This window comes from Zootoca vivipara, chromosome 10, assembly GCF_965207765.1.
Source record: "Zootoca vivipara chromosome 10, rZooViv2.hap1.1, whole genome shotgun sequence".
Classification (NCBI taxonomy): domain Eukaryota; kingdom Metazoa; phylum Chordata; class Lepidosauria; order Squamata; family Lacertidae; genus Zootoca; species Zootoca vivipara.
This window is the reverse complement of record NC_142593.1, coordinates 59,783,860-59,796,304: the sequence shown is the minus strand read 5'-3', so window position 1 is coordinate 59,796,304 and position 12,445 is coordinate 59,783,860. Positions and strand designations below refer to the sequence as shown.

Here is a 12,445-nt window from a genome sequence, read left to right as displayed (position 1 = left end):
TGGCAGGGTTTTTCTATAAGAGAAGTAAGACGTACCCCGAAAGTAAGCCCCCATTGTTCCTGTCGCCTCCTCAGCCCCTCCTGCGTGCTCAGGGAGTCAGCGAACCAGCGGGAGGCGCAGGGGAAAACGCTCCTCTCAGCAGCGGAGGGCAGGGGCGAGAAGCGACCTAGATGCCACGACGAAGGACGTCGGGCTGGAGGCGTTGGCAATCGCTTCCTTCCAGCTGCCTTGCTAGCGACCGATCTGTTCGCTCCGCGAAGCGCGCAAATTGGCAGAGTAAGCAGACAGGCAGAGGGAGAGGCTGGCCAGAAAGAGCCCCTTTGCGCAGCCCGATCGGGTGCCAGACGTGGGATGTCTCCCCTTCTCCGTTTCGCACCCTGCGCGCTCACTCGCTCGTCCTGTTTGGTCTTATCTTGTATGCACTCGCTGTTGGCGGCAACGCTGGGTCCTAGTGCACGCCTGCTGCAGGGCAGAGTTCCATTTCTTAAGCCGCCACTATCTGCAACTCCTCGTTTGCAGTAGGGTTGTAACTTAATCAGCAGCCGCCGTTACTTTCTGACAGAGGTCCTGACTTGTGCCTTTAATTGCTGCAGGCAGAAATTCAACAGATGTGGCTATCCCAGCATAGGCATGAGATGGAGAAGTTTTACCTGTTGAATTTCTAACTGCTACACTGCTGCTAAAGGAGATGGGGGGGGAGTGCCTTTCAGCCTCTAGCTTGTGCACCTATGAACATTATAAATACTGAAGTGGGAGAGAAAAGCAGAAGAGAGCCAGGAGGCCTTCTGCATCAGATCAAGGCTAGACTGAGGCTTTTCAAGTCACAATTTAATCTTGCTGTAGACTGCAAGGAGGGAAAACGAATTCCTTGACCTGATGCAAATGGCCTGATTTGTTTTCCTATGCCTGCAATTCCCGCAGGCTCCTTTTCAATGAAGCCATCCTCTGTGCACACACTGTAATCTGTGTGTGCAATGGATGTCTGAAATGTGCACACCTCAGCTTAGCCATGGCTTGCATGTTCAAACTGGGTGGAATGTTTGAGAGAAAAGGCATCTCAAGGAACTGAAGGACACAGATGGATTGTGGCTAAACATGTGTGTGGCTTCAAATGCCAGAGCACATTGGAGCTGGAGTAAACGGTAATTGTGTGCACAGCCTGAGAGTCACAGCATCTTTCCCCCTGTTTTGCCACAGTGGCCAACCAGGTGCCTCTGGGAAGTCCATGAGCAAGAAATGAGGGTAATAAAACCTCTCCCAGTGTTGTTCCCTAGCAACTGGTTGTTGCTGTCGCCATCATTTTAGTTACATTTACACCCCACCTTTCCTCCAAAAAGTTCAAGGTGGTGTACATGTGTCTTTCCTCCATTTTACTCTTCCCATCAGACCCTACAATCAACCAGTGTGCATCATTGCTGAGTGTTGATTTCAACCCATGTGCAGGTTTTTCAGTGGCCCACAAAGCCCACTTTCTGCCCAACCACATCTTTACCTGCCCCACATCTGATGTCACACGGGATATCAGGTGTAGGGGAAGGTGCATGTAGCTTAGCCAGAACAATCTCACAGGCCAAATGAGGATGCCTGGCACCAGCCCAACTGATCATCAACACTTGCAAAATGCTGTTTCTTTGCTTCCAAACTGCATCATGGGTCAACTGACATCACTGCGACATGTGAGTGACAAGTGGGCAGGGCTCACTTGTCAAAACCATGACCCATGGAGGAAGTAAGGACCTGGTGTGACCACTGGATCCAGGTCCCCACCCCTAATTGACCCCTCTAACCTCTATACCACACTTAGAGCTCAGTTAAGTTAGTGTTTCACAGCTCTTCCCCACCCACCCACATAACAACTGTTCACATCAGCACAGCTTCATTAGTATCAGCTTCATTTATGTGCACTCCAGGAGGTGTTGATGGGGCGAGGGTATATTTGCCCTATGCAAAGCTGTTCGCAACTTGACTAGACGAGATGACCTAGGAATGGCTTAGGGACTCCAATGGGGGTGAAGCTGTTTTGAGAAACAACACATCAAACAGTTGTATTTTCTAACAAAATACAAGATACATATGCCTTTTGGATAACATCAGGTGAACACTGATGTTTCTCAGCCCTCAGAAACACAAACAGAAATGTGTCCATGGCCCAATTAAGAAGCATATCACCACCAGAACTGGACCTGAAGGAGCGTCTCCACCCCCATTGTTTTGCCCGGACACTGAGGTCCAGTGCTGAGGGCCTTCTGGCAGTTCCCTCACTGCGAAAAGTGAGGTTACAGGGAACCAAGCAGCAGGGGGGAAATGCGCCTCTCAGCTGAGTTCTCCACCGCCTGCTCAGCGCGCAAATTGCTGTACCGTATCATACTGATGCAATAAAAATAAGACATCCTACTGAAAATAAGCCATCCTGTGTTGTTGTTTTTTGAGGGGGGAAAAGTTATAAGATGGTGTCTTTAAAAAGGGGAAACACGGTATCGGGATGGTAAGAATTTTATTACAGTGAGCCAAGAAAGATTTTATGTGTTCCATGTCCTCTGTTAGTAGTAGTACAAGGCATGGAATGACTGATAATCCCTCCTCATTTGTCTCAGAACGTGGGGATAAGATCTATTTCCTGAGGATAGATCTGAAATTTGCTTTCACATTAGTTCATCTACTTGTTTAGCCTGAATAGGGGAGAGACATGTGTTGTTGCATCTGAGACAGAGGAAGTGGTCCGGTTTTGCTGCTGCAGATGCAGAAAGCCTTTTATTTTCCCTGTGCTCCCCCCATGTAGAAATGTTCCCATGTTCCATGGGAAATGTTCCATGCCTCTGTTAACAAATGTAATTTATCCCCAAACCTGAATGGGGTTTATTTGCAAGCCCACTTTTCCTTGACCCAAAGCCCCCTCCCCCAAAAGAAAGGCAGCATCTGGATCGCAAGGAAAAACAGACCTGCAGACCTCCTGCGAACTCACCCCCCTCCCTGGCTTGGCAGAGAGGATAAGGGAGGTCTCCCCCCAATGCATGATCTGAACAGGGGACCCCATGCAGCCTCCCTGCACCCCTGAGACCCCCTTCTTCCCTGGACACTCTAAGGGGGATGAGAGAGGAGACTCACCGGATTCCAGGAGGGGCACCTAGGAAGTTTTGCAAAGGAGAGAGAAGAAAGCAGCCTCCTCTCAGCCTGCAGGAAGGGATGTGGGAGGGAGGGAATTTGGACTTGGAGGACCTTGCCCACTCTCAGCCTCCCTGTCCTCTCTAGGAATGCAGCTCTGCAGCTTTTAACCATTGGCAAGCCGAGAGCACCCCTCCCCCTCCTTTCCTGCAGTTTCCCCGCTTCTGCGCCAGCGCTCAAGGGGTTGCCCCCCCTCCCACCTCCTCTATCTGTGCCAAGGACTCTGCCCCAAGGAGCCCAAATCTTATCCAGACTAGCCGCAAGGGAGATGGAGGTTCCGCATTACTATTCTGCCACATACCCTTGGATCCATACTTTGAAACAGCTACATATTGTTAAACTTTAGAAATTCATAAGAAGTCGCATCGCATCGTTGTATCAATCTTCTCAGTTCCAATGGCATTTAGGACCCAGGGAAGTGAGGCATAAGGGGAAGGGTGAGTGAGCCCATCATAATCCCCCATGACCGGTGAGATCCTGCCCCAAGTGTGGGGCCAAGCGAGGAAGCAGCGCCTGGATGCAAAGGAAGAGCAGAGCCACAGACCTCCTGGAAACGCGCCCCCTCCCTGGCTTGGGGGTCTCCCCCTGCCATTCAGAAGCATAACACCCCCTGCAGCCCCCTTCTCCCCCAGGCACCCAAGGGGGAAGAGAGAGGAGACTCACCGGATTCTCCCCAGGAGGGAAACTGAGGCAGCACGTGGAGGAGACCAGAGATGCCGGAAGGGGCTGGGCACGGAGGGAGGGAGGGGGATTCTGCTCAGGAGGACCTGTCCCCTGTCTCTACTTCCCGTCCTCTCTAGGACTCCCGCTCTGTTCGATTTAACCCTTCGCAAGTTAAGCACAGCCAGCTGGCCACTCTCCCTCCCTACCAGAATCCGGATGGTCCAGGGCATGTGCAGAGTTCTCTGTGATTCTCGGCTCAGAGGCCATCAAGACAGCAACTTCGTGCCCTGCCCCAAGGTGGGTGGGGTATAAATAATATATTATTATTATTATTATTATTATTATTATTATTATTATTATTATTATTATTATTCACCTGGGATATTCCCTCCGCTTTCGCTTTCCGTTTCCTGGAAGAGCCCCGAATAAGGCCCATCGCTGCTCCTGGGGAGAGAGCTCCGCTGATTCTGCCCTCAGGCCCCCCTTGCGTTCCTGTGTCAATTTTCAAGCTGCAAAAAGTCTGGTAAACGCCCCACAAGCAAATCAGGGTGAATGCAGAAAGAATGTTCGCTGACCTGAAAACAAAGAAGAATGAATGCTAAATAAAGACCAGATATACTCTAACCTCCATGTATATTTTGTGCAAGCAAATTGAGATGAATGCTCAATTAATAGGTTGGCTGTAGGGGCCCTTGGATAACAGCCAGAGCACAAAGTGTACCACCCGGTCGCAAAAGTTTCTGAAGTTCTCCGGCTGCAATTGAACTTGGCTCCTGAAGGTGGCAAGGGAGGAAAAGCGATTTAGATCAAGCAAGTGAAGGCTGCATGAAGGCACCAACATGAGAATAAGAGAGGAAACTCCCAGTACGTTTCCGAGCACAGTTCAAAGTGTTGGTGCTGACCTTTAAAGCCCTAAATGGCCTCGGTCCAGTATACCTGAAGGAGCGTATCCACCTCCATCGCTCTGCCCAGACACTGAGGTCCAGTGCCAAGGGCCTTCTGACGGTTCCCTTGCTGTGAGAAGCAAAGCTACAGGGAATCAGGCAGAGGGCCTTGTCGGTGGTGGCACCCGCCCTGTGGAACACCCTCCCATCAGATGTCAAAGAGAAAAACAGCTACCAGATTTTTAGAAGACATCTGAAGGCAGCCCTGTTTAGGGAGGCTTTTAATGTTTAATAGATTATTTTACAGTATTTCATTTTTCTGTTGGAAGCCGCCCAGAGTGGCTGGGGAAACCCAGCCAGATGGGCGAGGTATAAATAATAAATTATTATTATTATTATTATTATTATTATTATTATTATTATTATTATTATTAAAGTTTATTAAGCTCCATGCATTTCAATCTAAATTTTCTGCACGGGCAATATAAGGCTGAAACCCTCTTGTGTTCTGCAAATTCTGTGTTGCAAAGTAGGTTCTGACTTGACAGTTGAAGCAGCCGGGTGGAAATCCATCTCCTACTGCAGGATTTTGCTGAAACTCTTGGAACTGCTGCTTTAGAGTTGTGTGTTTAAATATATTGGGCTGGATCCAGGAAATGGCTTGGAATTTGGCCCCATATAAAAGTCAAGTCTCGTTGATTTCAATGAGAATCGAGCACAAGGAAGTTTCCGTGCAATCCTGGGCGTATCTACTCACAGGTAAAATCTGCTGTGCCGAAGCGTGGAAGTCCTTAATAACTGTATATAGAATAGGACTGCAGTCTTGGTCTGCAGGCAGCCTGTTGAATTTATAACACAGGTCTGTCAAAAGGAAGCACTCCTTACGAACAGCCTGCTGAATCAGGCCAATGGCCCAACTAGTTCAGCAATGGATGCACTTTTGCCCTGATCCAGAAAGGCTAATTTTTGGTTTTATCATTTGTATCTAGTTTAATTTCCTCCGTTATTTTATTCGATAGTTTTTTGAGAGGGGAGGTTCTCCCTTGCTTTTTTAAATCTGCTCTGTGACCCCACTGTGTTTTTAGAAACCTATACAGTGGTACCTTGGTTCTCAAATGCCTTGGTTCTCAAACGCCAGAAACCCGGAAGAAAGTGTTCCAGTTTTCAAATGTTTTTCGGAAGCCAAGCGTCCGAAGCGACTGTCGGCTATTGTTTCTGGGGCACCTGCACCAATCAGAAGCTGCGGGGACCTTCTACAGCAAAGCAGGTGCTCTCTACCACTGAGTGATGGCCCTAATGACCAGACTGGATGGGCCCCGGCATACGTGTTATGTATTCAGTGGTCTGTGTTTGGCTGAGCTTGAGTATGGAGCTCCTTTGTTCTGATTCGATACAGGGTGTCCAATCACAGGGCACTTCAGGATTTGGGCCTCTGCCATTGGCCCTTGAACTTGTGAGTTGTGATTCGCACCTTGGAAGTTTAGACAGCCAATCACGTTGGGAGTGGGAGTGGCCAAGGCTTTCAGAAATGTATATAAGCAGTTGTCTTGCCCCTATTTTCCCAGTTATGTAGGTCAATAAAGGTTCTTGCTGTTATCACTGTGTCTTGCCTCGAGTACTTCAGTACGGGCAGCTTTGTAAGTTCTCGTGCAAACGCCACAGACTTTCTAAGTGTGAAAAGAGGATCCTCAACAAAAGGGAACGTCCTAATCTGGGAACCCAGGGGCCTCCACTTCTCCTTTGTGGGCTGAAGTGGATGCTTTGGCTCCCCTCCAGCTCCCAGCAACGACCTCACCAGCAGCAGCTCAAGTTCTTTAGAATTCTCTGTCCCTATTCAGGAATCACAACTTGCAGGGGACGGAGCCCAGCAGCTCTGTTGCTTCTCCCTTCCCACTCCCCACGTTGCTGCTGCGTTTACTGCACTATATAGATTTTTATATCCTTTTAGGGCATCATTTGGCACCTGGGCAGGAAGGTGGTCTTCTTCTCTCTCCCCCAATCACCCTGCCTGAAGAAGAAGAACTCTGTGCTTCTTGAAAGCTTCCCTTCTCTTCCATCAGCAGGAGCTAGTTGAGAAGCAGGCCAGCGCTTTTTGCCATTTTTGCTGGGAAAGCCAGGAGGCGACTTTCCTTGGACATGGGCTTTCTCACGGCACTTCCCCTGGGATCAACACCCTGCTGCTATCTTGGGTGCTAAAGGGTGCTGGCCGGGAGAGACAGAACTTGCTTCCTTAAATTGTACCTTCGTCTTTTGTCGCATCCAGTTCACTTTGCCCGTTGCAAAGGCTCTCCTCCACCCCATCTATAACCCCCTCAATTTCTTTCGCCTGGAAGACAATGAAGCTTTTCAAGCTGAGCCTGAGTTGGACTTTCTTCCTTCCTTGGCTGCAGGGTAAGTTTGCTTTCGCTGCTCCTTCTTTGCACCCCTTTTTTCCTCCTTGTCCATAAGATTATTATTTTTACGTACAAATAGTTCCCCTGCATGGACAGCGTTTCAGTTCGCCTTCACTGGCTGACCTGTGTTTGTTTTGATTGTGAAACGGATTCTCCTGGCAACGAGAGGTGTTTTTACTTTTATTTTTTTATGTACCCTTCTCTCTGTGTGTGCAGCTAGGTGACCATTGAAGGCTATTTGAAAAGGAGCAACAAAACTGTTCCAGGAATTCTGGGACCTACAAATGTTGTTAGGCAAGTCACGAATATGCAAACCACGCACCCTAAATTTTTGAGATCCTGCGCAACAAAATCAATAGGAGGTTGCTGTTGGACCAGGGAGCGTTCACCTAAAATCTGCGCGAGTTCAGCCCCCATGAAACACTGGGCGGCCTTAGGGAAATCCCGAGCTCTCAGTGTAGCCTACCTCAAAAGAAGGTTGTGAGGACAAAATGGGATATCCCACTGTGTTCAGTCTCAAGGACCTTGCAGGCGGGTGATAAAGTAATAAATAAGCACTCATCATTTGGGTTGTCTCCAACGTATATTTTAACTCTGCTGATTTGGAAGGGGGAATCTGGGATGTTTAACTGTTGTAAGCATTGCACAAATGTTGGGTGTTTTCTGGGTGACAAGGAGAGAGCTGGCTTATTCTTAGCGTTAGCTTCAATCCTGTGCAGTAGTCAGCAATGCAGTCTGTTCTCCAGATGTTTTGAACTACAAGGTGCAGGAGAAAGTTGTCATCCAAAACATCTGGAGTATACCAGGTTGGCATAATATGTAGCAGAATCTGCAATGGACGGAACCCTTCTGATGTCTCTGGAGTCCCCCCCTCTCTTTTTTCTGCAACCTATGTATTTCTTTATTTTGTTCTGTTCAATCATCATTCAAAATTAATTTAAGAACATACAAAACACACTCATAAACAAATATACCATATATTTATATGGTATTATCTCTTCATGCTAGATGATGCAGATGTTCATGTTCTTCCAATGTGTCAATAGTATCCCAGCGCTCTCTGTGGTATCTGATCTCAACTTTCCTATCATACACCTCACTGCTGAATCCCATTTCCTCGTGCAATATTTTTTTGTAAATGTGTCATCAAGACAACCAGTTTTATACTAATGTCCCTGCCGCTCCCAAATCTCATCAAACAGTTTGGCCGCACATTTGGTTACTTTCCCTCTTTTTAGCAAGCACATATTTTAGCAAGGAAATATTAGCCAGCAATCAGTTTGAGTCTATCAGGGCTGTTTGAGTCTATCAGGAATGCATATCAGGCGCATCAGGTTTCCTTTAAGAAAACAACTGCAACTCCCATCATTCCTAGCTAGTAGGGGAAGTTGGGAGTTGTAGTCCAACAACAGCTGGGGAGGACCCAAGTTTGAGAAACACCGTAGACGGCAGCCTTTTCCAACCTGGTGCCCTCCGGATGCTTTGGAGTACATCTCCCATCAGCCCCAACAAACACGGCTGTGCTGATGGGAGTTGTAGTCCAATACATATAGCAGACTCGCATTGCAGGTGGTTGGACTAGATGACCCCTGGGGAACTCCTTCCAACCCTCCGATTCTGTGACGAGTATAAATGCAATGCAGTTGCTTGGAATGGACTCCCTCGGGACTCTCGCTTCGCTTGAGGTTTTAAAGCAGAGGTTGGGTGGCCATCTGTCATGGATGCTTTAGTTGAGATTCCTGCATTGCCGGGGGTTGGCCTAGATGACCTTTGGGAGTACCTTCCAACTCCACGATTCTATTATTCTTCCCCAGTGCCGGGAGGTGATGGTTTCCTCATTTGGAAAAGTGCGTCCACGCCTCATCCCATGAAGTCGGAAGGGTTGGCCTGGCCGACTGCAAGCCCCAGTCTGTGCAATACTACTGGAGTTGGGATGCCGCCACCCGGGCCATTGTCCACTGGAAGACCGGGCTGTGCCTGACGGTTCTCAAAACGCGGGAATTTGCACCCGCTCAGCTGGAGTCCTGCGGAGGAGACAGGGTGCGCCAAGCCTGGGTGTGCAGCAGGAAAGGCCACCTCTCTTTGCAAGGCCTGGGGTATGCAAAAAAAAAAATTCCCTTGGGATACAGTATATACAAGCTGCAAGAATCTGCACTTGTATTTGAAAACATTTACCTTCAGTATTTAATGTGTTCACGAACCATTTCATCAAGCCATCTTTTTTATGTTTCCTATGTCAAATACGGACAGCTATATGTTCAGCAAAGCTTAATTCAGCCACATAAAGGCTTGAGGTCAATATTGGCTTATGAGATCCTGAATCGTTATAATAAATCTGCAAGATCTCATCCTTACCTCCTATGTTGCTTTTCAAACTCCAAATTAATTCTTTTAAATCCATCTCAGAATCAAATCCAGAATTCCTCCTTCCACGTCACAATCAACCAAAAAGATGGCTTGGTGAAACAGTTTGTGAAGGCATTAAATACTGAAGGTAAATGTATTCGACATATAGTTGCCGCTGTTCCCACTTTGTCTTTCGAGAAGATCAAAGCAGGTGTGTTTGATGGACCTCAAATTCGTGCCCTTTTTCGAGATGAGGAATTTGTCAGGAAGATGAATGGCAAAGAGAAGAAAGCGTGGCAGTCTTTCGTGGAAGTTATCAAAAACTTCCTTGGCAACAAAAAAGCAGACAACTATGAGGTTGTGGTTTAAAAAAAGTTGCTGGCTTTCCACAATCTTGGGTGCAATATGAGTTTGATGCTCCATTTCCTGAACAGTCACCTAGATCAATTCCCCAAAAACCTTGGGGCAGTCAGTGATGAACAGGGAGGGCGCTTCCATCAAGACCTGAAGACAATGGAAGAGCGTTATCAAGGGGGATGGGACAAAACTACGATGTCAGACTGCTGCTGGACCATCAAACGAGAATCCCCTGTGCAAGTCCACAAACACAAGAGCTACAAGCGCAAATTCTTACCTGAATAACAGCAGCTTGTATATACTGTATCCCAAGGGAATACATTTTTTTGCATACATAGATATACATGTCATTTTCAATGCTATACTTGTCATGTTCAATGCTATATAAGTCACTTACATTTATAATCATATTGTACTTTTTTCCAAAAAAATTCATTTTATAATAACACAACATAAACAAATAAAACATAATACAACACAAAAAACACTAACAAATAGACAATGCAACAAAAACAATACAAAAATTTCTTAATTACAAATCTCTTTTCTTAACATTGTAGGGTGACTTCCTCAGGTCCCCCCTTTCTGAGCTTCACTGTATGTCATCTTTAGCAATTTCTAAATCATAATTTTTACCACATTGTGTATCTTATCCTTACATCATTTCTTTCATCATCTATTTAATTCATTTCTATAAATTTTTTAATTTACTAACCACTACTTCTACACCTACAGCCTATAACAACTTCCAAATATCGTCCATATAATATCAAATATTGCAATATTTATTTAAGTATATTTTAAATTTTTTCCAATATTCTTCCACCGACTCTTCTCCCTGGTCACGCAGTCTCCCGGTCAGTTCAGCAAGTTCCATTAAGTCCAACATCTTCATCTGCCAATCTTCCACACATTCTTGTGTCTTCCAGTTCTTAGCTATCAATAATCTCGCTGCTGTGGTGGCATACTAAAAAAAAGTAACATCCTTTTTGGGAATTTCTTCCCGTACTATACCAAATAAAAAGGCTTCTGGTTTATTAATAAATGTGTTTTTCAACAACTTTTTCTTTTTTAATAATAATTTTTATTGATTTTAATATAAACAAAACAAGGCAAAACATAAAATGTGTACTCCATCCCTCTATTCTCCCTCCCCCCACAAGTCCACTTCTGCCACCAGTAGGACCCATAGGCGTTGAGAGTCAAAGGCGGTCCATTTTAAGGCTGAGTTTGTCCTCCCCCCCTCTTCTTCCCCCCCGGCCACCAGGAGTCCAGGGGTGGAGGAGTATTGAGGTTTGGATTTCCCCCAGCTGATCCTTCAACACAAACATACAAACAAACAAATAATTTAAAAATTCTCCAATTCTTATTTTCATAACATTGTAATTGTGACTTCCTTGATTCTCTTCTTCCTGATTTTCTTAGTTTCATAACTATAATTATGGCGGATTTTCTATTCTTAATTCAGAATCTTTTCCTTAAAATATTCACTTTATCCTCCTCCTTCTTCGTGCCGCCTCCCCACGGGTCCCCTCCTGCCACAAGAGGAACCCGTGAGGTGCGGCCTTCCAAAGGAGATCCATCTTTGTGTCTGGGTTTCCCTCCACCCCTTCCTCCCCCCTCAGAGCCCCCCCCCCTGCCACCAGGTGCTTCTAAGCAAAGAGAGGAAGAAAGGTAGCTCTCTGCCCAGACACCTATCTGAACACAAAAATATTTGATACGAATCTAAAATTTCTTTCCCCAGCTATTCTTCTTTCTCCCTCCAGAAAATTCAATTATTATATACAATCATTTCTCTAATCAAAATCTTAACATTATACTTTTAAACACTCTCCTTCCCCTCCCCTGGTGTCTTTCCCCCAATTGGACCAACATTTCCTTTAACAAGCCAAGATTTCAGAAACCGTTATTCAACCAACCTGAGTACCTCTTAACTAGAATTCTCACCCCACACCACATCTTTCCCATTTCCAGAGGCCTGGATTTGGAAATTTCAACACCTTTTTCAATTCATTATAAATCTTTTCCCAGAAGTCTTTACTTTGGGGCACGTCCACCACATATGGTAGAAGGTTCCTTCCATATATTTACATTTCCAGCATTTGTTATCATGTGTATGATAGATTTTTGCTATCTTAACCAGAATTAAATAACATCATTTCATCATATTTTCTCTCAATGAATTATATGCTGTAAATTTAATACCTTTTTTCCACCACTTTTCCCAATCCTCCAACATAATGCTGTGCCCCACGTCCTTAGCCTAATCAATCATTACAGATTTCACCTGTTCATTTTTCGTATGCCACTCAAGCAATAAATTATACATCCTGGAAAGAATTTTTGGTTTTGGCTCTAACAATTCTGTTTCCAATTTGGATTTCTCCAATTGAAAACCTATTTTCTTGTCCATTTTATACACTTCATTGATCTGGTAGTACTGAAACCAATCATCTTAACTTAAATTGGTCTCCTTCTTTCAATAGAATCTATAATCATATTGTACTACTTTGGCTTTGTGTTTAATAAAATATTGAATTCTTGCATTGCGATAAACGAAGATTATGGTGAAAAGTGAAAATACATGAATTGCAAAAAAACCGTAGAGCTTACAGAACAAAACCGACTTCAGATATGAAA

The 12,445-nt window shown here is 45.5% G+C and overlaps 2 protein-coding genes across 3 annotated transcripts in view; one reads left to right on the top strand and one right to left on the bottom strand.

Annotated features, from left to right (window-relative positions):
- LOC132592816 (uncharacterized) overlaps positions 1-12,445 on the bottom strand; it is a 38,042-nt gene that overhangs the window by 3,779 nt on the left and 21,818 nt on the right. The window lies entirely within an intron of this gene.
- LOC118077248 (uncharacterized) overlaps positions 6,273-12,445 on the top strand; it is a 45,291-nt gene continuing 39,118 nt past the window's right edge. For both annotated transcript variants that reach the window (XM_088652754.1, XM_088652753.1), the window contains exon 1: positions 6,273-7,100. In XM_088652754.1, the coding sequence (XP_088508880.1) occupies positions 7,046-7,100 (55 nt within the window). In that variant the 5' untranslated portion in view covers positions 6,273-7,045. The remainder of the gene's footprint in view (positions 7,101-12,445) is intronic.